This window comes from Oncorhynchus gorbuscha, unplaced genomic scaffold (assembly GCF_021184085.1).
Source record: "Oncorhynchus gorbuscha isolate QuinsamMale2020 ecotype Even-year unplaced genomic scaffold, OgorEven_v1.0 Un_scaffold_536, whole genome shotgun sequence".
Classification (NCBI taxonomy): Eukaryota; Metazoa; Chordata; class Actinopteri; order Salmoniformes; family Salmonidae; genus Oncorhynchus; species Oncorhynchus gorbuscha.
In genome coordinates this window covers 237148-264229 of record NW_025745360.1, presented here as the reverse complement: position 1 = coordinate 264229, position 27082 = coordinate 237148, and the positions used below count along the sequence as shown (strand labels likewise).

At 46.4% G+C, this 27082-nt stretch overlaps 2 protein-coding genes across 2 annotated transcripts in view; one reads left to right on the top strand and one right to left on the bottom strand.

The window, feature by feature from the left end:
• LOC124018512 (beta-1,3-galactosyltransferase 1-like) overlaps nt 1–3181 on the top strand; it is an 11473-nt gene extending 8292 nt beyond the window's left edge. The window contains exon 3 of the mRNA XM_046333842.1: nt 1484–3181. Within this exon, the coding sequence (XP_046189798.1) occupies nt 1484–2717 (1234 nt within the window). The 3' untranslated portion in view covers nt 2718–3181. The remainder of the gene's footprint in view (nt 1–1483) is intronic.
• Nucleotides 3182–9589: 6408 nt separating this feature from the next.
• On the bottom strand, nt 9590–10504 carry LOC124018488 (interleukin-17C-like). Its single transcript, XM_046333817.1, has 2 exons — nt 10253–10504; nt 9590–9926 (listed from the first exon to the last, which is right to left on the bottom strand). The coding sequence occupies exons 1-2, from the start codon at nt 10402–10404 to the stop codon at nt 9671–9673; spliced, it is 408 nt and encodes a 135-aa protein (XP_046189773.1). The 5' UTR covers nt 10405–10504; the 3' UTR covers nt 9590–9670.
• Nucleotides 10505–27082: the final 16578 nt, after the last annotated feature.

Here is a 27082-nt window from a genome sequence, read left to right as displayed (position 1 = left end):
TCAGTGCCTGAGGAGGAGGAGGCGCGCTCCTGTTCAGTGCCTGAGCTCCTGAGTGCCTGAGGAGGAGGGCGCTCCTCAATGTATACTCTGCCACCTTAGAATATGTGAACCACTATACATACCTGGGTGTCTGGTTAGACTGTAAACTCTCCTTCCAGACTCACATTAAGCATCTCCATTCTAGAATTGGCTTCCTATTTCACAACAAAGCATCCGTCACTCATGCTGCCAAACACACTCGTAAAACTGACCATCCTACTGATCCTTGACTTCGGCGATGTCATTTACAAAATAACCTCCAACACTCTACTCAGGAAATTTGATGCAGTCTTTCACAGTGCCATCCGTTTTGTCACTAAAGCCCCATATACTACCCACCACTGTGACCTGTATGCTCTCGTTGGCTGGCCCTCGCTTCATATTTGTCACCAAACCCACTGGCTCCACGTCATCTACAAGTCTTTGCTAGGTAAAGCCCCGCCTTATCTCAGCTCACTGGTCACCCTAGCAACACCCACCTGTAGCACGTGCTCCAGCAGGTATATTTCACTGGTCATCCCCAAAGCCAATTCCTCCTTTGGCTGCCTTTCCTTCCAGTTCTCTGCTGCCAATGACTGGAACGAATTGCAGAAATCACTGAAGCTGGGGACCCATATCTCCCTCACTAACGTTAAGCATCAGCTGTCAGAGCAGCTCACAGATCATTGCACCTGTACATAGCTCATCTGTAAATAGCCCATCCAACTATCTCATCCCCATATCCCCATTTATTTATTTATTTTGCTCCTTTGCACCCCAGTATCTCTACTTGAACATTCATCTTCTGCACATCTATCACTCCAGTGTTTAATTGCTCAATGGTAATTACTTCTCCACTATGGCCTATTTATTGCCTCACCTCCCGTATCTTACCTCATTTGCACAAACTGTATATAGACTTTCTCTATTGTATTATTGACTGTATGTTTGTTTACTCCATGTGTAACTCTGTGTTGTCTGTTCACACTGCTATGCTTTATCTTGGCCAAGTCGCAGTTGTAAATGAGAACTTGTTCTCAACTAGACTACGTGGTTAAATAAAAAAGTTATCTAAAAAAATCTTAGAGTATCTGTGTCTTCTCTCATTGGTCGAGACGGGTGGGTGAACATCTGCTTGACTCAGAACTCAAGCATGGCTCTGAGTGCCACTCTCCTATCTAGGTCAATGAGAGAAGACCAATCTGTGTGATCACATGCATATCAGAAGTCTGTTCCGACGTTTAGTTTTAACATCACACTAAGTATCATTCCAGAACTTAAAATGGCACCATTGTTGAGTCTATGGCTAGAAATCAAATCAGAACGTCCTAATCTATGTTCATGTTAATATACATCATTTTTTGAAATCTGAAATTCCACAGAAACATAATGATGGTGAGTTTTTTTTCCGTACAACTCAAGGATGTACAAGATGACTTAACCACTTGTGTTTCCCTCCTCCCAGTCAGGAGATGGTGGAAGGTGGGAGACGCTGCTGCTGGTCTGGTTTTCGTTGCCGTTTCCTCATCCTGCTCGTCACCGTGGCGGCCATCTTGTTCTTCACCAACCACCAGTCAGCAGAGTGTGTCCCAAGATGGTGGGCAGAATACCACGGTCGTTCAGTCAACTCCAGTAGCGAAGCAGTTTCTCACAACTCCACTGGTTTTACCATAGACGTTCATGAAACTGCGTCTGCCAATTCAACAGATCGTCAGACTTCACGTATCCACTCTACTCAACAGGCCATCGAACTCAACACAACACATCATGAAACTAGTTCCATCACCTCTGCACTGACCATCATCACTAATCTGATCACAGAGGTCAAGGCCGTTCTGGCCACTCCTCCTCCGTATGTGTCCCCAGGACCGTACCATGTAGAATACCCATCAGAGTACATCTTCATCCTGGATGAGCCAGAGAAATGCCGGGAGCAGAACCCCTTCCTGGTTCTGATGGTGCCAGTGGCGCCCTATAACAGGGAGGCCCGTGAGGCCGTCCGCAGGACTTGGGGCAGTGAGAGGCAGGTACTGGGCAAAGAGGTCCGTCTGTTCTTCCTGCTGGGACTGTCCAGTGGAGAGGAGACAGAGCAGGTCCAGGAGAAGGTGCTGCAGGAGAGCAAAGAGCACCAGGATCTGCTGCAGAGTGACTTCATAGACAGCTACAAAAACCTGACCATCAAGACCATGGTGATGATGGAGTGGCTGAGCTCTCGATGCCCCAACGCCTCCTACGCCATGAAGATCGACTCAGACATGTTCCTCAACGTGAACACCTTGGTCAACATGCTGCTTCACGCTCCAACGCAGAACTACATGACTGGACTAGTGGCCCGACGGGGAGCCGTTCTAAGAGACCGTAACTCCAAATGGTACCTTCCAAAGGAGGTGTTTCCTGAACCAGTATATCCACCTTATGCTCTGGGCCTGGGCTATGTCTTCACCTTAGACCTCCCCAGGAAGCTGGTGGAGGCGTCCAGGCATGTTAAAGCCGTCTACATAGAGGATGTGTATCTGGGACTGTGTATGAGACACCTGGGCATCCGGCCTACTGCCCCCCCCAGTGGAAACCTCTTCCATGTGTCCCCTGTGGCTTATGACCGCTGCACCTACTCACGGCTGATAGCCACCACCACACAGAGTATCACTCACCAGGTCAACGCATGGACAGACCTACACAAACCTGGTCCTCCCTGCTGATCTCATACAGTAACAGACTGACTGATGTACCAATCACTTCCTTAGTTTGTTTGTTCATACACTAACTAAATAACAAACCAAAAACAAAGATGGCGACACCTCCAGGGGAAAAAGATATTCTGTGCATTTGGAAAGTATTCAGACCCCTTGACTTTTTACACATTTTGTTATGTTACAGACTTATTCTAAAATGGATTAAATAAATTTAAAAAACCTCAGTAGCCACACACTACCCCCATAATGACAAAGCAAAAACATCATTTTTGAAGTGTTGGCAAATTTACAAAATTGCTATGAGACTCACAATTGAGCTCAGGTGCATCATGGTTCCATTGGTCATCTTTGAGATGTTTTTACAACTTGATTGGAGTCCACCTGTTACTGCCCCCCCTCTTATATCCTTTGTGGTGCTGGGAGTTACTGCCCCCCCCTCTTATATCCTTTGTGGGGCTGGGAGTTACTGCCCCCCCTCTTATATCCTTTGTGGGGCTGGGAGTTTGCCCCCCTCTTATATCCTTTGTGGGGCTGGGAGTTACTGCCCCCCCTCTTATATCCTTTGTGGGGCTGGGAGTTACTGCCCCCCCTCTTATATCCTTTGTGGGGCTGGGAGTTACTGCCTCCCCCCTCTTATATCCTTTGTGGGGCTGGGAGTTACTGCCCCCCCCTCTTATATCCTTTGTGGGGCTGGGAGTTACTGCCTCCCCCTCTTATATCCTTTGTGGGGCCTGCCCCCCCCCCTCTTATATCCTTTGTGGGGCTGGGGTTAGTTACTGTTACTGCCCCCCCTCTTATATCCTTTGTGGGGCTGGGAGTTACTGCCTCCCCCCCCCCTCTTATATCCTTTGTGGGGCTGGGAGTTACTGCCTCCCCCCTCTTATATCCTTTTGTGGGGCTGGGAGTTACTGCCCCCCCCTCTTATATCCTTTGTGGGGCTGGGAGTTACTGCCCCCCCCTCTTATATCCTTTGTGGGGCTGGGAGTTACTATATCCTTTGTGGGGCCTCCCCCTCTTATATCCTTTGTGGGGCTGGGAGTTACTGCCCCCCCTCTTATATCCTTTGTGGGGCTGGGAGTTACTGCCCCCCTCTTATATCCTTTGTGGGGCTGGGAGTTACTATCTTATATCCTTTGTGGGGCTGGGAGTTACTGCCCCCCCCTCTTATATCCTTTGTGGGGCTGGGAGTTACTGCCCCCCCTCTTATATCCTTTGTGGGGCTGGGAGTTACTGCCCCCCCTCTTATATCCTTTGTGGGGCTGGGAGTTACTGCCCCCCCCCCCTCTTATATCCTTTGTGGTGCTGGGAGTTACTGCCCCCCCCTCTTATATCCTTTGTGGGGCTGGGAGTTACTGCCCCCCCTCTTATATCCTTTGTGGGGCTGGGAGTTACTGCTGGGAGTTACCCCCCTCTTATATCCTTTGTGGGGCTGGGAGTTACTGCCCCCCCCCCTCTTATATCCTTTGTGGGGCTGGGAGTTACTGCCCCCCCCTCTTATATCCTTTGTGGTGCTGGGAGTTACTGCCCCCCCCCCTTATATCCTTTGTGGGGCTGGGAGTTACTGCCCCCGCCCCCTCTTATATCCTTTGTGGGGCTGGGAGTTACTGCCCCCCCCTCTTATATCCTTTGTGGTGCTGGGAGTTACTGCCCCCCCCTCTTATATCCTTTGTGGGGCTGGGAGTTACCCCTCTTATATCCTTTGTGGGGCTGGGAGTTACTGCCCCCCTCTTATATCCTTTGTGGGGCTGGGAGTTACTGCCCCCCCCCCTCTTATATCCTTTGTGGGGCTGGGAGTTACTGCCCCCTCTTATATCCTTTGTGGGGCTGGGAGTTACTGCCCCCCCCCCCCTCTTATATCCTTTGTGGGGCTGGGAGTTACTGCCCCCCCTCTTATATCCTTTGTGGGGCTGGGAGTTACTGCCCCCCCTCTTATATCCTTTGTGGTGCTGGGAGTTACTGCCCCCCCCTCTTATATCCTTTGTGGTGCTGGGAGTTACTGCCCCCCCCTCTTATATCCTTTGTGGTGCTGGGAGTTACTGCCCCCCTCTGATATCCTTTGTGGTGCTGGGAGTTATTGTACTGAAATTCGACCACAAGAAATGTACAGCGGTACAATTGTGTGTGTTATTTTTCTAGTTTATTTGAATATAATGTTTTATTTCATGGTCTAACTGTACATAATGAGTCATTTACAACTTGAGTGGTTCTCTCATTATTATTATTACAATGATCTATCCATGCTCATAGTTTATGTGTGTTCAGTGGAAGGTTTACATGATGATACGGGTTATGTGTGTAAGGCATGTGAACTAGTTTCTTGAGAAGCTCGCTGGGGGACCAGCGCTGGTTTAGTTCTGGGTTCAGAGATGATTTAAATGATTATGCCCAAGGATATATTGACATGGGTGTGGTTAGGCCAAAGACAAAGTCGAGGGTGGGCAAATTTGCCAATATGTCCTCCAAACACCGGCTTCAAGGACATTATCACTTTTATGCAATGGGATGACTAACATATTAAAATAATAATTGACATATTTTCATTAAAGACATTATTCTGATGAATTTATTCATTCTATTTCATCCTTCCACAAGATATAGTCACGACACAAATCTAGGGTTGCTACCAAAGCCGGCTGGTCGTTCGTTCTTTCGGTTCGGTTGCCAGAGACGCGACCCAGTTGTTCTGCATCTATGGACGCGCCCCGGTCGTTTGTTTTTCTAAATGTTCCATTGCCATACAGTCTGGCCATGTTCTTGTCCCTTGCTTTCTAGCTAGCCAACTACGTCTGACTTAGTCACGTCAAACAGAGCACACCGAATAACAGCAGCTGCATTTGTTGAAGCCGTTTTCTAGTGATATTTATTTTGATACGTTCATAACGATGAGCCTCGCATAGAAAATTCGCTCACTCGTCAGGACACTGTTGTTCAGAGGAGCAAGCCAACAACACAATCACTTCAAACTGAAGCTGAAAAAAATGCAAATTAGCTGCACTTTGTTTCATTTGGACTTTTTTTCAACTGACATTTCTTACATCCTTTAAAATGACGCCAGCTGATTCATGATTTAGACTGTCTGAGAAACGCTGCCTGTCTGTCTGTCTGGTCCCGACTGTTCCTTACTATGGGATAGCTGGTGAGAATTTGAATATTGAAGCAATGTTGCAAATGTCAGAGAGTCAGACCGTAAGGTTTATACAAATCTCCGCTGTTGAAAACTAAATGTGAGACAATGTCTAGATGCTTTTCATAGTGGAGATCAAGTTCATAAATTGCCTGGCTGGGCTGACGAAACGTTGTATTGCGGAGTCAGATGGAACAGAGTAAATAGGCCTTTTAACGTCATAGATTTAGCCGGTGGTAACTTTTGGAATAGACACCGGCTGTAATGCGGTTTTAACCAATCAGCATTCAGGATTAGACACACCCATTGCATAAAAGCTGTCTATAGATTTTTATTTTTTATTTTTATACATACAAACTCGAGTACAAACAATGGTTAGCAGAATCGTTTGAGGGCTCACAGTGTACTGTTTACCATGATAGGATTTTATAAGACGGACAACACTGGGAGAGGACTGCAGATTGATTTTATAAGACCGACAACACTGGGAGAGGACTGCAGATTGATTATATAAGACGGACAACACTGGGAGAGGACTGCAGATTGATTTTATAAGACTGACAACACTGGGAGAGGACTGCAGATTTATTTTATAGGACGGACAACACTGGGAGAGGACTGCAGATTGATTTTATAAGACGGACAACACTGGGAGAGGACTGCAGATTGATTTTATAAGACGGACAACACTGGGAGAGGACTGCAGATTGATTTCATAAGACGGACAACACTGGGAGAGGACTGCAGATTGATTTCATAAGACGGACAACACTGGGAGAGGACTGCAGATTGAGTTTATAAGACGGACAACACTGGGAGAGGACTGCAGATTGATTTTATAAGACGGACAACACTGGGAGAGGACTGCAGATTGAAGCCCTGAAGTTCCCAGAAGGGAATTATATCAACCAGTGAAAGCGAACATCATGTCACGTTGTGACCTAGTGGACACAACAGCATAACCGAGGAGTTGAATTTCCTACGTCCCTAAGACCATTGATAAATAGGTAATTGACTAATACACAAAGACAACGTATAAGTTCTACACACCAGTGGGATACCCCAGCAGTTCTACTACCTGTAGTCATACAGCAGGAACAGACACTTTCTGCTTTCTCAATTTACCAAAGTCCAGGTTCTAGAAACCCCCCCGGCATAAAGACATTTTACAGCCATAATCCAACCAAACAAGTAAATATGACAATATTGCTTGAATGATCTGTCCAATTCACATTCACATTCATAGTCGGCAGGGAAGCCTAGTGGTTAGAGCGTTGGACTAGTAACCAGGCAGGGTAGCCTAGCGGTTAGAGCGTTGGACTAGTAACCAGGCAGGGTAGCTAGTGGTTAGAGCGTTGGACTAGTAACCAGGCAGGGTAGCCTAGAGGTTAGAGCGTTGGACTAGTAACCAGCAGGTAGCCTAGTGGTTAGAGCGTTGGACTAGTAACCAGCAGATAGCCTAGTGGTTAGAGCGTTGGACTAGTAACCAGGCAGGGTAGCCTAGTGGTTAGAGCGTTGGACTAGTAACCAGGCAGGGTAGCATAGTGGTTAGAGCGTTGGACTAGTAACCAGGCAGGGTAGCCTAGTGGTTAGAGCGTTGGACTAGTAACCAGGCAGGTAGCCTAGAGGTTAGAGCGTTGGACTAGTAACCAGGCAGGTAGCCTAGAGGTTAGAGCGTTGGACTAGTAACCAGGCAGGGTAGCCTAGAGGTTAGAGCGTTGGACTAGTAACCAGGCAGGGTAGCCTAGAGGTTAGAGCGTTGGACTAGTAACCAGGCAGGGTAGCCTAGAGGTTAGAGCGTTGGACTAGTAACCAGGCAGGGTAGCCTAGAGGTTAGAGCGTTGGACTAGTAACCGGAAGGTTGCAAGTCAAAACCCCAAGCTGACAAGGTACAAATCTGTCGCTCTGCCCCTGGACAGGCAGTTAAACCCACTGTTCCTAGGCCGTCGTTGTAAATAAGAATTTGTTCTTTACTGACTTGCCTGGTTAAATAAAGGTATATGACCGATGTGTCTCCATGTGGACAGACGTCTTAGAGAATGTCCATAGTGTCAGAGTTCTTATCTCAACAGGAAGGCCTAAGGTGAGTTTTAAAACAAACACAACTTTTTTTTCTTTTTTCTTTGATGAGAAATCTCACTACTTAAATGGCTATTTATTCTATAATCATCTCTATAAGAATGAATCTAATCCAAGGTGGTGTCTGTGTGTATAAGGGGGCGGCGGCGTAACCTAGTGGTTAGAGCGTTGGACTAGTAACCAGGCAGGGTAGCCTAGTGGTTAGAGCGTTGGACTAGTAACCAGGCAGGGTAGCCTAGTGGTTAGAGCGTTGGACTAGTAACCAGGCAGGGTAGCATAGTGGTTAGAGCATTGGACTAGTAACCAGGCAGGGTAGCCTAGTGGTTAGAGCGTTGGACTAGTAACCAGGCAGGGTAGCCTAGAGGTTAGAGCGTTGGACTAGTAACCAGGCAGGTAGCCTAGAGGTTAGAGCGTTGGACTAGTAACCAGGCAGGGTAGCCTAGTGGTTAGAGCGTTGGACTAGTAACCAGGCAGGGTAGCCTAGTGGTTAGAGCGTTGGACTAGTAACCAGGCAGGGTAGCCTAGAGGTTAGAGCGTTGGACTAGTAACCAGCAGGTAGCCTAGAGGTTAGAGCGTTGGACTAGTAACCAGGCAGGGTAGCCTAGAGGTTAGAGCGTTGGACTAGTAACCAGGCAGGGTAGCCTAGAGGTTAGAGCGTTGGACTAGTAACCAGGCAGGGTAGCCTAGTGGTTAGAGCGTTGGACTAGTAACCAGGCAGGGTAGCCTAGAGGTTAGAGCGTTGGACTAGTAACCAGGCAGGGTAGCCTAGAGGTTAGAGCGTTGGACTAGTAACCGGAAGGTTGCAAGTCAAAACCCCAAGCTGACAAGGTACAAATCTGTCGCTCTGCCCCTGGACAGGCAGTTAAACCCACTGTTCCTAGGCCGTCGTTGTAAATAAGAATTTGTTCTTAACTGACTTGCCTGGTTAAATAAAGGTATATGACCGATGTGTCTCCATGTGGACAGACGTCTTAGAGAATGGCCATAGTGTCAGAGTTCTTATCTCAACAGGAAGGTCTAAGGTGAGTTTTAAAACAAACACAACTTTTTTTTCTTTTTTTTTTGGTGAGAAATCTCACTACTTAAATGGCTATTTATTCTATAATCATCTCTATAAGAATGAATCTAATCCAAGGTGGTGTCTGTGTGTATAAGGGGGCGGCGGCGTAACCTAGTGGTTAGAGCGTTGGACTAGTAACCGGAAGGTTGCGAGTTCAAACCCCCGAGCTGACAAGGTACAAATCTTTCGTTCTGCCCCTGAACAGGCAGTTAACCCACTGGCCGTCATTGAAAATAAGAATATGTTCTTAACTGACTTGCCTGGTTAAATAAAGGTAAAAAAAAAAAAAATTAAACATTTAAAAAAAGCACAGTTTGGACTCTTTGTTTTAGGCTGACTGTCTTAACATGTAAAAAAAAATAGTGCAGCGATACCAAGGCCCATAGGGCTCTGGTCGAACGTAGTGCACTACATAGGGAATAGGGTGCCATTTTGGACATGTGCGTATCATAGTGCACTACATAGGGAATAGGGTGCCATTTTGGACATGTGCGTATCATAGTGCACTACATAGGGAATAGGGTGCCATTTTGGACATGTGCGTATCATAGTGCACTACATAGGGAATAGGGTGCCATTTTGGACACTTATGTATCGTAGTGCACTACATAGGGAATAGGGTGCCATTTTGGACACGGATGTATTGTAGTGCACTACATAGGGAATAGGGTGCCATTTTGGACACGTCTGTAACACTTAACCTAATCCAAGAGATGAAATCATCTGTCTGGGTACAACACATGTGCACGCCACAGGGATGGTAACAGAGTCTACTGTCACCAGGTAGTGTCGAGGGTTGCCAGGGCACACAGTCTTCTGGAGCACGGTGACAGTGGCCCACACAGGGACAGAGTTATATGTCCTGTCCTCGTGCTTGTTGACGATGCAGCCCTCGTACAGACACTCAGCCACCAGGATTTTAGCAGGAATCCTGTCCACTCTCTCATCGATTCTGTAAGAGAGCAACGTCGTGAAATGATATCAAGGCCCAACGTGATGTCACAGTGTAGCCTGATATCATCGGAAACGTCCACTGATGAGATATATGCATTGAATTTGATGAATGACATCAACAAAATGAAAATACATGCACATTAATACCATAATTAAATGATTAGTAACCATTTGACCTTTTCATAGGCATTTACTCCATGCTTTGTGTTTGTCCTCCAAACGTTTGCAACATCATGTCAATCATGTGCCGTCAGTCCTGCCATCCAAAGCTGACTATTCATTTGAGAGTTCTATTTCCCCAGTCCCATCCTTCGATTACCTTACCTGTACCGCCAGGGGGAGATAGAGCGGTTGTTGTATTGCACCGATGACCGAGACCCAGTGTGGAGTGTGAAGCTGGGGCAGCTCTGTCTGTCCCAGGGCCGTTGCAGGTGGATGCTGTCAGACACAGCCGTCCTAAAGCAGCGGATGCTCATGATGAACCTTGAAGCCCGCCGATCCACACCCCTCTGATTGAAACATCTCTTTGCTGACGACAGCCATACAAAACTCAGGCAACCGCAGATGCAAAGAACTAACATCTGGAAAACGGTGAAGAAAGCAAGCGTTTTTCATGCGACAAGTAGATCGTGAATAATAATAATAATCAATGTGCATAGCAGAACTTTAAAACTCAGATGATCAACAACAACAACAATTAAACAACTAACTTGATCGTTTGACACGCACATCGAAACCATTAGCCTATAATAACATGTCCCTAAACATATTCCATTCATATACAATGTAATTCTATATATTTTAAAATACTAATTTAGTTATATATTTCAAAATAGCATAATGCTTTAATTCTGCAGACTGACCCGTGTCATCCTCCAACTGTGTTTTTGAAACGAAAAGACCAGGTGGCTGCAGGAGTCTGTCCTCAATGTGCCATGGTTGCCCTTCCCCTGTCACTGTTTATATAGTGACAGTTGTAGGCCACTTTCTCCTGGGGAAACCCGAGACGGAAATGAAACGATTAAACTCTATTCCGCCGCAGTCCTTTTCCTCAACCGCTTTATTGATAATCACTGCGAATGTGTGGCGTCATTCAAAGCGGTAAAGGAATGCGAGATTGATTCTAGGTTATTCATCACCAAAACTCAGTACGCTAGATCTGAATTAGATTTTCTATTCAAATTACCATGGTTGTATTATTGCACTTGAAAAGTTCACTTTGCACTTAAAACGAGTTAGTTATTCTACTTTTAATCCAAATATAATTCCCCCAACATGATTATGCTGTTCATGCTATGAATAAATTTCTTTCTTTCTTTCTTTCTTTTTCTAAACACATATTTTCTTTTATGGTGCATTTACTTGAGGTAATTCTCATATGAACCGTGTTATATTTGGTTGTTATTGGTCCATTGTACATTTCCAGCACACGCTAACAAGTTAACAAGCTAACAAAACCTCATGATAATGTACTAGGCCAAGCATAGCCAATATGTTGTGATAATGTACTAGGGCCAAGCATAGCCAATATGCTGTGATAATGTACTAGGCCAAGCATAGCCAATATGCTGTGATAATGTACTAGGCCAAGCATAGCCAATATGCTGTGATAATGTACTAGGCCAAGCATAGCCAATATGCTGTGATAATGTACTAGGCCAAGCATAGCCAATATGCTGTGATAATGTACTAGGCCAAGCATAGCCAATATGCTGTGATAATGTACTAGGCCAAGCATAGCCAATATGCTGTGATAATGTACTAGGCCAAGCATAGCCAATATGCTGTGATAACGTACTAGGCCAAGCATAGCCAATATGCTGTGATAACGTATTAGGCCAAGCATAGCCAATATGCTGTGATAATGTACTAGGCCAAGCATAGCCAATATGCTGTGATAATGTACTAGGGCCAAGCATAGCCAATATGCTGTGATAATGTACTAGGCCAAGCATAGCCAATATGCTGTGATAATGTACTAGGCCAAGCATAGCCAATATGCTGTGATAATGTACTAGGCCAAGCATAGCCAATATGCTGTGATAATGTACTAGGGCCAAGCATAGCCAATATGCTGTGATAATGTACTAGGGCCAAGCATAGCCAATATGCTGTGATAATGTATTAGGGCCAAGCATAGCCAATATGCTGTGATAATGTACTAGGCCAAGCATAGCCAATATGCTGTGATAATGTACTAGGGCCAAGCATAGCCAATATGCTGTGATAATGTACTAGGCCAAGCATAGCCAATATGCTGTGATAATGTACTAGGCCAAGCATAGCCAATATGCTGTGATAATGTACTAGGCCAAGCATAGCCAATATGCTGTGATAATGTACTAGGCCAAGCATAGCCAATATGCTGTGATAATGTACTAGGCCAAGCATAGCCAATATGCTGTGATAATGTACTAGGCCAAGCATAGCCAATATGCTGTGATAATGTACTAGGCCAAGCATAGCCAATATGCTGTGATAATGTACTAGGCCAAGCATAGCCAATATGCTGTGATAATGTATTAGGGCCAAGCATAGCCAATATGCTGTGATAATGTACTAGGCCATGCATAGCCAATATGCTGTGATAATGTACTAGGGCCAAGCATAGCCAATATGCTGTGATAATGTACTAGGCCAAGCATAGCCAATATGCTGTGATAATGTACTAGGCCAAGCATAGCCAATATGCTGTGATAATGTACTAGGCCAAGCATAGCCAATATGCTGTGATAATGTACTAGGCCAAGCATAGCCAATATGCTGTGATAATGTACTAGGCCAAGCATAGCCAATATGCTGTGATAATGTACTAGGCCAAGCATAGCCAATATGCTGTGATAATGTATTAGGGCCAAGCATAGCCAATATGCTGTGATAATGTATTAGGGCCAAGCATAGCCAATATGCTGTGATAATGTACTAGGCCAAGCATAGCCAATATGCTGTGATAATGTACTAGGCCAAGCATAGCCAATATGCTGTGATAATGTATTAGGGCCAAGCATAGCCAATATGCTGTGATAATGTATTAGGGCCAAGCATAGCCAATATGCTGTGATAATGTACTAGGCCAAGCATAGCCAATATGCTGTGATAATGTACTAGGCCAAGCATAGCCAATATGCTGTGATAATGTACTAGGCCAAGCATAGCCAATATGCTGTGATAATGTACTAGGCCAAGCATAGCCAATATGCTGTGATAATGTACTAGGCCAAGCATAGCCAATATGCTGTGATAATGTACTAGGCCAAGCATAGCCAATATGCTGTGATAATGTATTAGGGCCAAGCATAGCCAATATGCTGTGATAATGTATTAGTGCCAAGCATAGCCAATATGCTGTGATAATGTATTAGGGCCAAGCATAGCCAATATGCTGTGATAATGTACTAGGCCAAGCATAGCCAATATGCTGTGATAATGTACTAGGCCAAGCATAGCCAATATGCTGTGATAATGTACTAGGCCAAGCATAGCCAATATGCTGTGATAATGTACTAGGCCAAGCATAGCCAATATGCTGTGATAATGTACTAGGCCAAGCATAGCCAATATGCTGTGATAATGTATTAGGGCCAAGCATAGCCAATATGCTGTGATAATGTATTAGGGCCAAGCATAGCCAATATGCTGTGATAATGTATTAGGGCCAAGCATAGCCAATATGCTGTGATAATGTACTAGGCCAAGCATAGCCAATATGCTGTGATAATGTACTAGGCCAAGCATAGCCAATATGTTGTGATAATGTACTAGGCCAAGCATAGCCAATATGCTGTGATAATGTACTAGGCCAAGCATAGCCAATATGCTGTGATAATGTACTAGGCCAAGCATAGCCAATATGCTGTGATAATGTACTAGGAAAGATCACTCTGAAAGTGATCACTGGTGTAGGCGATATAGAAATAATGAAGGTGAAATTAAATTATTAATATTTAAAATTAATTAATGATATAAATAAATGAGGATTTCTATCATCCTAACGGAGGTGTAGATTACATCTATCATCCTAACGGAGGTGTAGATTACATCTATCATCCTAAAGGAGGTGTAGATTACATCTATCATCCTAAAGGAGGTGTAGATTACATCTATCATCCTAACGGAGGTGTAGATTACATCTATCATCCTAACGGAGGTGTAGATTACCTCTATCATCCTAATGGAGGTGTGGATTACCTCTATCATCCCAATGGAGGTGTAGATTACCTCTATCATCCTAATGGAGGTGTAGATTACCTCTATCATCTGTCATCCTAATGGAGGTGTAGATTACCTCTATCATCCTAATGGAGGTGTAGATTACCTCTACCATCCTAAAGGAGGTGTAGATTACCTCTATCATCTGTCATCCTAATGGAGGTGTAGATTACCTCTATCATCCTAAAGGAGGTGTAGATTACCTCTATCATCCTAAAGGAGGTGTAGATGACATCTATCATCCTAAAGGAGGTGTAGATTACCTCTCACATTCCAGTGTTTGAACTTGTAAAAAAGGATGCGTGGGATTTCTGTTAATGCGACTCCGTGCAGCCAATGGCAACGTCCGTTTATAATGCTGGGAGGCGCTTGTGGATTTGACAGCTCTAAGGCAGCTCCACCTCCGACACCTTCGAAACAACCTCTATGGATAAAGCAGACGGGATTGAATCGAGCCGTTTCGGTGTGAAACATCTCTGTATCTGTTAAGCTTGTTGTTATTGAAGAACAAACAAAGAGTTGAATAAAGAGAACATGTGTTGTAGGTTGTTCTTAGGGAAGGAGACATTAAAGGGACAATTTAACGATTGCTACCACCGATTTTGGACTTTTCAACTAACTACATATAACCATTGATTTGCTGATAAGTATATCTTCTAAATACCTCCTGACCTGTCTGTCTAACGCCACCAGAACCCAAAATATTTGTTTATTTAAAAAAAAGGAATTGTAAAAAAAAATATGTAAATCCTCAAAACATGGTTAAAAGTGTAACTTTGATATCAGATAGTCAGTCCTTGAATTCATAGCTCTGTCTATTAATTTGAGAGTGGTGGGGTGGCTGCATTGCTATTGTTTGAAACCCAAATTGCCTCTTTAAAGCATTGATATGAGTTGTAGTATTCTACAGGTCCACATAGTCCACTACTAGTTTTGTGACTGCTATCTGAAAGAGATTGAAACCCAAATTGCCTCTTTAAAGCATTGATATGAGTTGTAGTATTCTACAGGTCCACATAGTCCACTACTAGTTTTGTGACTGCTATCTGAAAGAGATTGAATCCCAAATGGCACCCTATGACTTATATAGTGCACTCCTTTAGACCAGGCCCTCTCTCAGAGACGGGAATCCCCATTGTGGGTGGAGTATAGATCACATCACACCAACGTCGATACTAGTCTGGAAGTCTGTAAACCCGACTCCTTTACCGTCACACGTATTCCTCATTCCAGGATCTGTTGACAGCCAATAAGATCCTCAGCCCTCACCACAGTGAAGGTCCTGAACATGTTACGCAATATAGAATAAACGCCATTCAGCAGAGGTTGTTTATCCAAAGCAGCTTTCATATATGCCATTTAGCAGACGCTTTTATCCAAAGCGACTTACAGTCATGTGTGCATACATTCTACGTATGGGTGGTCCCGGGAATCGAACCCACTACCCTGGCGTTACAAGCGCCATGCTCTACCAACTGAGCTACAGTCGTGCACGTTTGACATTTTCCTTCACGGGTGGGTCCCGGGAATCCACTATCATGGAGTTGCAAGCGCCGTACTCTACCCAATAAGATACAGAGGACAACGTCGTTTGATTATTGATTGATTAGATTGGTAGATTGATGTGTTTGTTTATTATAGTGTACGAGGCCAAAAGGGGAGGGAACATTGACGCTACTTTCCTCTCCGACCAAAGTGTATGAACAGAACAGAGGATCAAACTGAAGTGAACAGATACATTTTAAATGAAGGCTATTCGTTTTTTTAAAACTTTCATTGTATTGTATTATACTACACAGTTTCAGCTGCCCAGCCAATGAACTAACACCCTATTATGAATGGGAATGGGGAATAGGGTTTGTTGTGTCCTCTTCACGACTGTCTCAGTGTGTTTGGACCATGATAGTTTGTTGGTGATGTGGTCACCAAGGAACTTGAAGCTCTCAACCTGTTCCACTGCAGCCCCGTCGATGAGAATGGGGGCGTGGCTCGGTCCTCCTTTTCCTGTAGTCCACAATCATCTCCTTTGTTTTGATCACCTTGAGGGAGACGTTGTTGTCCTGGCACCACACAACCCGGTCTCTGAACTCCTCCCTATAGGCTGTCTCATTGTTGTCGGTGATCAGGCCTACCATCGGCTGAATTGATGATGGTGTTGGAGTCGTGCCTGGCCAGGCAGTCATGAGTGAACAAGGAGTACAGGAGTGGGCTGAGCATGTACCCCCGAGGGGCCCCCGTGTTTAGGATCAGCGTGGCAGATGTGTTGTTCCCTACCCTAACCACCTGGGGTCGGACCGTCAGGAAGTTCAGGATCCAGTTGCAGAGGGAGGTGTTTAGTCCCTGGGTCCTTAGCATAGTGATGAGCTTCGAGGGCAATATGGTGTTGAACATAGCTGTTCTTTTGTCCAGGTGGGAACGGGCAGTGTGGAGCGCAATAGAGATTGCGTCATCTGTGGATGTGTTTGGGCGGTATGCAAATTGGAGTGTGTCTAGGGTTTCTGGGATAAGGGTGTTGATGTGAGCCATGACCAGCCTTTCAAAGCACTTCATGGCTACAGACATGAGTACTACGGGTCGATAGTCATTTAGGCAGGTTACCTTTGTGTTCTTGGGCACAGGGACTATGGTGATCTACTTGAAACATGTTGGTATTACAGACTCGGACAGTTGGTCAGTGCATGCTCGGAGCACACGTCCTGGTAATCCGTCTGGCCATACGGCCTTGTGAATGTTGACCTGGTCTTACTCACATCGGCTACGGAGAGCGTGATCACACAGTCGTCCGGAACAGCTGGTGCTCTCATGTATATTTCAGTGTTACTTGCCTCGAAGCGAGCATAGACGTGATTTAGCTCGTCTGGTAGGTTCGTGTCACTGGGCAGCTTGTGGCTGGGTTTCCCTTTGTGGTCTGTAATAGTTTGCCCTGCTACATCCGGCGCACATCGAAACAGGTGTAGTATGATTCAATCTTAGTCCTGTATTGACGCTTTGCCTGTTTGATCGTTCGTCGGAGGGCATAGCGGGATTTCTTATAAGCTCCTTGAAAGCGGCAGCTCTACCCTTTAGCTCAGTGTGGATGTTGCCTGTAATCCATGGCTTGTAGTTGGGGTATGTAGTGTGGCGACGACGTCTTCGACACACTTGTTGATGAAGCAAGTGACTTGACTTATTGATGAAGCAAGTGACTGATGTGGTGTACTCCTCAATGCCATCGGAAGAATCCAGTCTGTGCTGGCAAAACAGTCCTGTAGCTCAGCATCTGCTTCCTCTGACCACTTTCACCTACTCTGCGTCTCACAAAGACACAGTGGTTAGAACCAAAAATCTAAAATTTGGACTCATCAGACCATTGGACAGATTTCCACCAGTCTAATGTCCATTGCTCATCTTTTGGCCCAAGCAAGTCTCTTCTTCTTATTGCTGTCCTTTAGTAGTGGTTTCTTTGCAGAAATTCAACTATGGAGGCCTGATTCATGCAGTCTGCTCTGAACAGTTGATGTTTAGATGTGTCTGTTACTTGAACTCTGTGAAGCATTTATTTGGGCTGCAATCTGAGGTGCAGTTAACTCTAATGAACTCTGCAGCAGAGGTAACTCTGGGTCTTCCTGTCCTGTGGTGGTCCTCATGAGAGCCAGTTAACTCTAATGAACTCTGCAGCAGAGGTAACTCTGGGTCTTCCTGTCCTGTGGTGGTCCTCATGAGAGCCAGTTAACTCTAATGAACTCTGCAGCAGAGGTAACTCTGGGTCTTCCTGTCCTGTGGTGGTCCTCATGAGAGCCAGTTAACTCTAATGAACTCTGCAGCAGAGGTAACTCTGGGTCTTCCTGTCCTGTGGTGGTCCTCATGAGAGCCAGTTAACTCTAATGAACTCTGCAGCAGAGGTAACTCTGGGTCTTCCTGTCCTGTGGTGGTCCTCATGAGAGCCAGTTAACTATAATGAACTCTGCAGCAGAGGTTACTCTGGGTCTTCCTTTCCTGTGACGGTACTCATGAGACATTTTCCAGATTGACTGACCTTCATATAATGATGGACTGACGTTTCTCTTTGCTTATTTGAGATGTTCTTGCCATAATATGGACTTGGTCTTTTACCAAATAGGGCCGTCTTCTGTATACCCACCCCTACCTTGTCACAACATAACTGATTGGCTCAAATGCATTAAGAAGGAAAGAAATCCCACAAATGAACTTTTAACCAGGCACACCTGTGAATTGAAATTCATTCCAGGTGACTACCTCATTAAGCTGGTTGAGAGAATGCCAAGAGTGTGCAAAGATGTCATCAAGGCAAAAGGGTGGCTACTTTGAAGCATCTCAAATATAAAATATATTTTGATATTTGTTTAACACTTTTTTTGGTTACTACATGATTCCACATGTGTTATTTCATAGTTCTGACGTCTTCACTATTATCCTGCAATGTTTAAAATAGTTTAAAAAATAAAGAAAAACCCTGGAATGAGTCGGTGTTGCCTAAACGTTTGACTGGTACATGTACGAATGTGTTTTCGCAACCTCTCCCCATGTGATCACATTGTATAGTCCTGTTGCCAGTGAATGACCTCAGATAGCAGCAATACGTTGAACTCTGAACCTGACTATCACTTAGTAACACTGCAGACATTCCTTTTAGACTCTGTAATGCTTAATGGCATGATGCAAAACAAGTCAACGGTGTGATGCAAAACTGGGAACGGCTCCTCCCCCTCAGGTCTGTTTGGGTATAAAGGTATGGCTACTGTTATTTTTAGTCGCTGAGAAGGAAAGCACATTAGCTGTGTACATAACGCAAACCTGGTTACATCATCTTCCCCTTTGAGATTCCTGTCCAACAATAGGGATTTACTGAACAATTGGATTACTCAACAGACGATTAACTTTATTGTCCATGTCTTTATGCTCACAACCCAACCCCCTGTGACAAACACACACACACACACACACAAACACGCACATGCACACAAAGACGCACACGCACACACACACACACACACGCAAATGCCCACAAACACGCACATACACACGCACTAACACGCACACACACACAAACACGCACACGCACATACGCACACACACACACACGCACATGCACACAAACACACACACAAACACGCACACACACACACACACACACACACACACACACACACACACACACACACACACACACACACACACACACACACACACACACACACACACACACACACACACACACACACACACCGGAGGGTTCTTCTTCACTCCCTAGATGCTGTGCAGCACCCCTAGAGGGTTGTAAGGGGTTAAGTTCTTCTTCATTCCCTAGATGCTGTGCAGCACCCCTAGAGGGTTGTAAGGGGTTAAGTTCTTCTTCACTCCCTAGATGCTGTGCAGCACCCCTAGAGGGTTGTAAGGGGTTAAGTTCTTCTTCACTCCCTAGATGCTGTGCAGCACCCCTAGAGGGTTGTAAGGGGTTAAGTTCTTCTTCACTCCCTAGATGCTGTGCAGCACCCCTAGAGGGTTGTAAGGGGTTAAGTTCTTCTTCACTCCCCAGAGGCTCTAAGACATTAACCTTCACTTCTACTAACACACGACAAGGCACCAGACCTTCAAACAGCCTCTTGTTTGAAATCTTTCAAACACTTTGAGCGTATGCTTTTCAGCCTGTCTGTGGAGTGGCAGGTGGCCCGGGGTTTGCACTTTTAGGACTATTCTATTGGTTCCATGTCAACAGCCAACCAAGCACAGCTACAGTATTTGGAATGATTTGAAATAGTATGTAACCCCTGGTAGGGGCACTCAGAATATGGCTATTGTTCCCGTCATTCCTGGTTGATATAATGCAATATACACTGAACTTAAACACATCAAGATGAAACCAAAGAATCTGATTACTGATTGGCACTGAGAACAAACATAGGTATTTTGCAGTATGTCATTTGCAGTGTTACTGTGTGTGTGCAATCTGTACTTCCTAAATTGCATCCTATTCGAACCAAGACAAATTCCTAAATACCCCCAGGATACCTCTGTATCCCCAGGACCTGGACCCTCCATACCCCCAGGACCTGGCTCCTCCATACCCCCAGGACCTGGTTCCTCTATACCCCCAGGGCATAACCCCTCCATACCCCCAGGACCTGGCCTCTCCATACCCCCAGGACCTGGTTCCTCTATACCCCCAGGGCATAACCCCTCCATACCCCCAGGACCTGGCTTCTCCATACCCCCAGGACCTGGCTCCTCCATACCCCCAGGACCTGGTTCCTCCATACCCCCAGGACCTGGTTCCTCCATACCCCCAGGACCTGGTTCCTCCATACCCCCAGGACCTGGTTCCTCCATACCCCCAGGACCTGGTTCCTCCATACCCCCAGGACCTGGCCCCTCCATACCCCCAGGACCTGGCCCCTCCATACCCCCAGGACCTGGCCCCTCCATACCCCCAGGACCTGACCCCTCCATACCCCCAGGACCTGACCTCTCCATACCCTCAGGACCTGGTTCCTCCATACCCCCAGGACCTGGTTCCTCCATACCCCCAGGACCTGTTTCCTCCATACCCCCAGGACCTGGTTCCTCCATACCCCCAGGACCTGGTTCCTCCATACCCCCAGGACCTGGTTCCTCCATAACCCAGGACCTGGCTCCTCCATACCCCCAGGACCTGGCTCCTCCATACCCCCAGGACCTGGTTCCTCCATACCCCCAGGACCTGGTTCCTCCATACCCCCAGGACCTGGTTCCTCCATACCCCCAGGACCTGGCTCCTCCATACCCCCAGGACCTGGTTCCTCCATACCCCCAGGACCTGGTTCCTCCATACCCCCAGGACCTGGCTCCTCCATACCCCCAGGACCTGGCTTCTTCATACCCCCAGAACCTGGCTTCTCCATACCCCCAGAACCTGGCTTCTCCATACCCCCAGGACCTGGTTCCTCTATACCCCCAGGACCTGGTTCCTCCATACCCCCAGGACCTGGTTCCTCCATACCCCCAGGACCTGGTTCCTCCATACCCCCAGGACCTGGCTCCTCCATACCCCCAGGACCTGGTTCCTCCATACCCCCAGGACCAGGTTCCTCCATACCCCCAGGACCTGGTTCCTCCATACCCCCAGGACCAGGTTCCTCCATACCCCCAGGACCTGGTTCCTCCATACCCCCAGGACCTGTTTCCTCCATACCCCCAGGACCAGGTTCCTCCATACCCCCAGGACCTGTTTCCTCCATACCCCCAGGACCTGTTTCCTCCATACCCCCAGGACCAGGTTCCTCCATACCCCCAGGACCTGTTTCCTCCATACCCCCAGGACCAGGTTCCTCCATACCCCCAGGACCTGGTTCCTACATACCCCCAGGACCTGTTTCCTCCATACCCCCAGGACCTGTTTCCTCCATACCCCCAGGACCTGGCTCCATTTTTGCTTTGACCTCACAAAGGTCATGCCTTTTGCTCCAATAGCCATGAGCTCCATGGATTACCATAGCAACGAATACTGCTGTTTTCCTCTCTCCCTCAGTTTGCAGATGGTTTTCGTCTTTGACAGTTGTAGGTACGTTTAATATGCATATAATAATAATAATAATAATAATAATAATACAACACTGTCTTTTAATAGCGAAATGGTATGCCAGAAAAATATCCTTAATTCTGCCATTTACAAATTCCTAATATTGAGTTGCTATTGAGTTTTTTGTTTTCTTTTTACCTTTATTTTAGTCAGTTAAGAACAAATTCTTATTTTCAATGACGGCCTAGGAACAGTGGGTTAACAGCCTGTTCAGGGGCAGAACGACAGATTTGTACCTTGTCAGCTCGGGGATTTGAACTTGCAACCTTTCGGTTACTAGTCCAACACTCTAACCACTAGGCTACCCTGCCGCCCCATTAACGACCTCAACTCGTTGGGGCATTGTTAAGGGATTTTTATGAATAATGACTAAATTATGTATACATTTAAATCAGAACTATAACTAAACAGAATACTACTATGTTGGATGTATGAATCTTATTATAATCACAATACTGAATGTAATGTGTGTAATTTTCGTCAAGAATTAGAAGGACTTTCTATTCCTTGTTAGAAACGAATGGAGCTATCGTCCGACTGGCTGGAATGCTGTGTTCCTTACAGCACATCCTGTCTCTACCCAGGGAGGGGAGAGACCTTGGGCTGGTAGTAGATTGTTTAACAGGTGGCAGACAATGTGGGAAGGCTTGTGAACTATATTGCCATTGTATCGGAGAGAAGGAGGAGCAGCATACAAAACGCTATGACGAAATGTGATGTAAATAAACCAATGTACATTGTATTATATTCAGTACTCTCGAGAATAAACGCTATTGATTGATTTTGAGACTGGTCTCTGTCCATTTTATGCAAATAAGTATCTTACAAATTCTTAGAAATGGGCAGAGTGTTTTCATTGAATTGGTTGATGGACATACAGGAATAAAATTCCTTGAACAGGCATGGACTCTGCAAGGTGTCCAAAGCGTTACACAGGGATGCTGGCCCATATTGACTCTAATGCTTCCCAAAGTTGTGTCATGTTGGCTGAATGTCCTTTGGCTGCTGGACCATTCTTGATCCACATGAAAAAACTGTTGAGTTTGAAAAACCCAGGAGATTTGCCGTTCTTGACACAGTCAAACCTTAGCTCCTGGCTCCTGGCTCCTGGCTCCTGGCTACTGGCTCCTGGCTCCTGGCTTCTGGCTTCTGGCTACTGGCTTCTGGCTCCTGTCTCCTGGCTTCTGTCTCCTGGCTCCTGGCTCCTGGCTCCTGGCTCCTGCAACCATACCTTATTTCAACGGCACTTCAGATCTTTAGTCTTTCCCATTCACCCTCTGAATGGCCCACATACACAGTCCATGTCTCAATTGTGTCAAGACTTTAAAAGTCCTTCTTTAACCTGTCTCCTCCCCTTCATCGACACTAATTGAAGTAGAGTTAATAACAGGTTGACATAAATAAGGGATCATATCTTTCACCTGGAATCAGCTGGTCAGTCTATGTCATGGAAAGAGCAGGTGTACTTAATGTTTTGTCCACTCAGTGTATATAGCTACCTGTGTTGCTGTGCTAGCTGACGTTTGCTAACGCCACACTGGGAATATTCTCTCTGAGAGGATATATTACATTCCCTTGTAGCCTATTATTAAAGTGGTGACATCATCTACCCAACACCCCATCACTGAAGGATACCAGACTCCATTTTAGTCTGAGTGTTTTTTGTTGTCGCAGCATCGGTGAATGAGTTAAATCAAAGTCTCCGTATGATATGTGGAATCATAGAGGAGAGATCAGCCTAGGCCTGTATGTGTTCCAGCTGTTTCTGTCTCTTGTTTAAAAAAATAATAGATCTACATTATTAAGACGTGAGCAAAAAGATAAACAGCATGATGTAAATGTGTGTATTTACAGTGGGTATCATTAGTATTCATCCTCTTGGATGTACACCTACTGTATATATAGTCTACCATCTACCATCTAGCCCCACTACACAACCATCTACCATCTAGCCCCACTACACAACCATCTACCATCTACCATCTAGCCCCACTACACAACCATCTACCATCTAGCCCCACTACACAACCATCTACCATCTACCATCTAGCCCCAATACACAACCATCTACCATCTAGCCCCACTACACAACCATCTACCATCTAGCCCCACTACATTTACATTACATTTACATTTAAGTCATTTAGCAGACGCTCTTATCCAGAGCGACTTACAAATTGGTGCATTCACCTTATGACATCCAGTGGGACAGTCACTTAACAATAGTGCATCTAAAACTTAGGGGGGTGGGGTGAGAGGGATTACTTAACCTATCCTAGGTATTCCTTAAAGAGGTGGGGTTTCAGGTGTCTCCGGAAGGTGGTGATTGACTCCGCTGTCCTGGCGTCGTGAGGGAGTTTGTTCCACCATTGGGGGGCCAGGGCAGCGAACAGTTTTGACTGGGCTGAGCGGGAGCTGTACTTCCTCAGTGGTAGGGAGGCGAGCAGGCCAGAGGTGGATGAACGCAGTGCCCTTGTTTGGGTGTAGGGCCTGATCAGAGCCTGGAGGTACTGAGGTGCCGTTCCCCTCACAGCTCCGTAGGCAAGCACCATGGTCTTGTAGCGGATGCGAGCTTCAACTGGAAGCCAGTGGAGAGAACGGAGGAGCGGGGTGACGTGAGAGAACTTGGGAAGGTTGAACACCAGACGGGCTGCGGCGTTCTGGATGAGTTGAAGGGTTTAATGGCACAGGCAGGGAGCCCAGCCAACAGCGAGTTGCAGTAATCCAGACGGGAGATGACAAGTGCCTGGATTAGGACCTGCGCCGCTTCCTGTGTGAGGCAGGGTCGTACTCTGCGGATGTTGTAGAGCATGAACCTACAGGAACGGGCCACCGCCTTGATGTTAGTTGAGAACGACAGGGTGTTGTCCAGGATCACGCCAAGGTTCTTGGCGCTCTGGGAGGAGGACACAATGGAGTTGTCGACCGTGATGGCGAGATCATGGAACGGGCAGTCCTTCCCCGGGAGGAAGAGCAGCTCCGTCTTGCCGAGGTTCAGCTTGAGGTGGTGATCCGTCATCCACACTGATATGTCTGCCAGACATGCAGAGATGCGATTCGCCACCTGGTCATCAGAAGGGGGAAAGGAGAAGATTAATTGTGTGTCGTCTGCATAGCAATGATAAGAGAGACCATGTGAGGTTATGACAGAGCCAAGTGACTTGGTGTATAGCGAGAATAGGAGAGGGCCAAGAACAGAGCCCTGGGGGACACCAGTGGTGAGAGCGCGTGGTGAGGAGACAGATTCTCGCCACGCCACCTGGTAGGAGCGACCTGTCAGGTAGGACGCAATCCAAGCGTGAGCCGCGCCGGAGATGCCCAACTCGGAGAGGGTGGAGAGGAGGATCTGATGGTTCACAGTATCGAAGGCAGCCGATAGATCTAGAAGGATGAGAGCAGAGGAGAGAGAGTTAGCTTTAGCAGTGCGGAGCGCCTCCGTGATACAGAGGAGAGCAGTCTCAGTTGAATGACTAGTCTTGAAACCTGACTGATTTGGATCAAGAAGGTCATTCAGAGAGAGATAGCGGGAGAGCTGGCCAAGGACGGCACGTTCAAGAGTACTACACAACCATCTACCATCTAGCCCCACTACACAACCATCTACCATCTACCATCTAGCCCCAATACACAACCATCTACCATCTAGCCCCACTACACAACCATCTACCATCTAGCCCCACTACACAACCATCTACCATCTACCATCTAGCCCCACTACACAACCATCTACCATCTAGCCACACTACACAACCATCTACCATCTAGCCCCACTACACAACCATCTACCATCTAGCCCCACTACACAACCATCTACCATCTAGCCCCACTACACAACCATCTACCATCTACCATCTAGCCCCACTACACAACCATCTACCATCTAGCCCCACTACACAACCATCTACCATCTAGCCCCACTACACAACCATCTACCATCTAGCCCCACTACACAACCATCTACCATCTACCATCTAGCCCCACTACACAACCATCTACCATCTAGCCCCAATACACAACTATCTACCATCTAGCCCCACTACACAACCATCTACCATCTAGCCCCACTACACAACCATCTACCATCTAGCCCCACTACACAACCATCTACCATCTAGCCCCACTACACAACCATCTACCATCTAGCCCCACTACACAACCATCTACCATCTAGCCCCACTACACAACCATCTACCATCTACCATCTAGCCCCACTACACAACCAGCTACCATCTAGACCCACTACACAACCATCTACCATCTACCATCTAGCCCCACTACACAACCATCTACCATCTAGCCCCAATACACAACTATCTACCATCTAGCCCCACTACACAACCATCTACCATCTAGCCCCAATACACAACCATCTACCATCTAGCCCCACTACACAACCATCTACCATCTAGCCCCACTACACTACCATCTAGCACCACTACACAACCATCTACCATCTACCATCTAGCCCCACTACACAACCAGCTACCATCTAGCCCCACTACACAACCATCTACCATCTAGCCCCAATACACAACTATCTACCATCTAGCCCCACTACACAACCATCTACATCTAGCCCCACTACACAACCATCTACCATCTAGCCCCACTACACAACCATCTACCATCTAGCCCCACTAAACAACCATCTACCATCTACCATCTAGCCCCACTACACAACCATCTACCATCTACCATCTAGCCCCACTACAGAACCAGCTACCATCTAGCCCCACTACACAACCATCTACAATCTAGCCCCACTACACAACCACCTACCATCTAGCCCCACTACACAACCAGCTACCATCTAGCCCCACTACACAACCAGCTACCATCTACCATCTAGCCCCACTACACAACCAGCTACCATCTAGCCCCACTACACAACCATCTATCATCTAGCACCACTACAAAACCATCTACCATCTAGCCCCACTACATAACCATCTACCATCTAGTACCACTACACAACCATCTACCATCTAGTACCACTACACAACCATCTACCATCTAGCCCCACTACACAACCATCTACCATCTACCATCTAGCCCCACTACACAACCATCTACCATCTAGCCCCACTATACAACCATCTACCATCTAGCCCCACTACACAACCATCTACCATCTACCATCTAGCCCCACTACACAACCAGCTACCATCTAGCCCCAATACACAACCATCTAGCCCCACTACACAACCATCTACCATCTAGCCCCACTACACAACCATCTACCATCTACCATCTAGCCCCACTACACAACCAGCTACCATCTAGACCCAATACACAACCATCTACCATCAACCATCTACCATCTAGCCTCACTACACAACCATCTACCATCTAGCCCCAATACACAACCATCTACCATCAACTATCTACCA

Coding starts and splice junctions, on each gene's coding strand:
- LOC124018488 (XM_046333817.1), bottom strand. CDS start 10,404: ATGAGCATCCGCTGCTTTAGGACGGCTGTGTCTGACAGCATCCACCTG. Junction 9,927..10,252: donor ATCTCCCCCTGGCGGTACAG/GTAAGGTAATCG, acceptor GCTCTCTTACAG/AATCGATGAGAGAGTGGACA.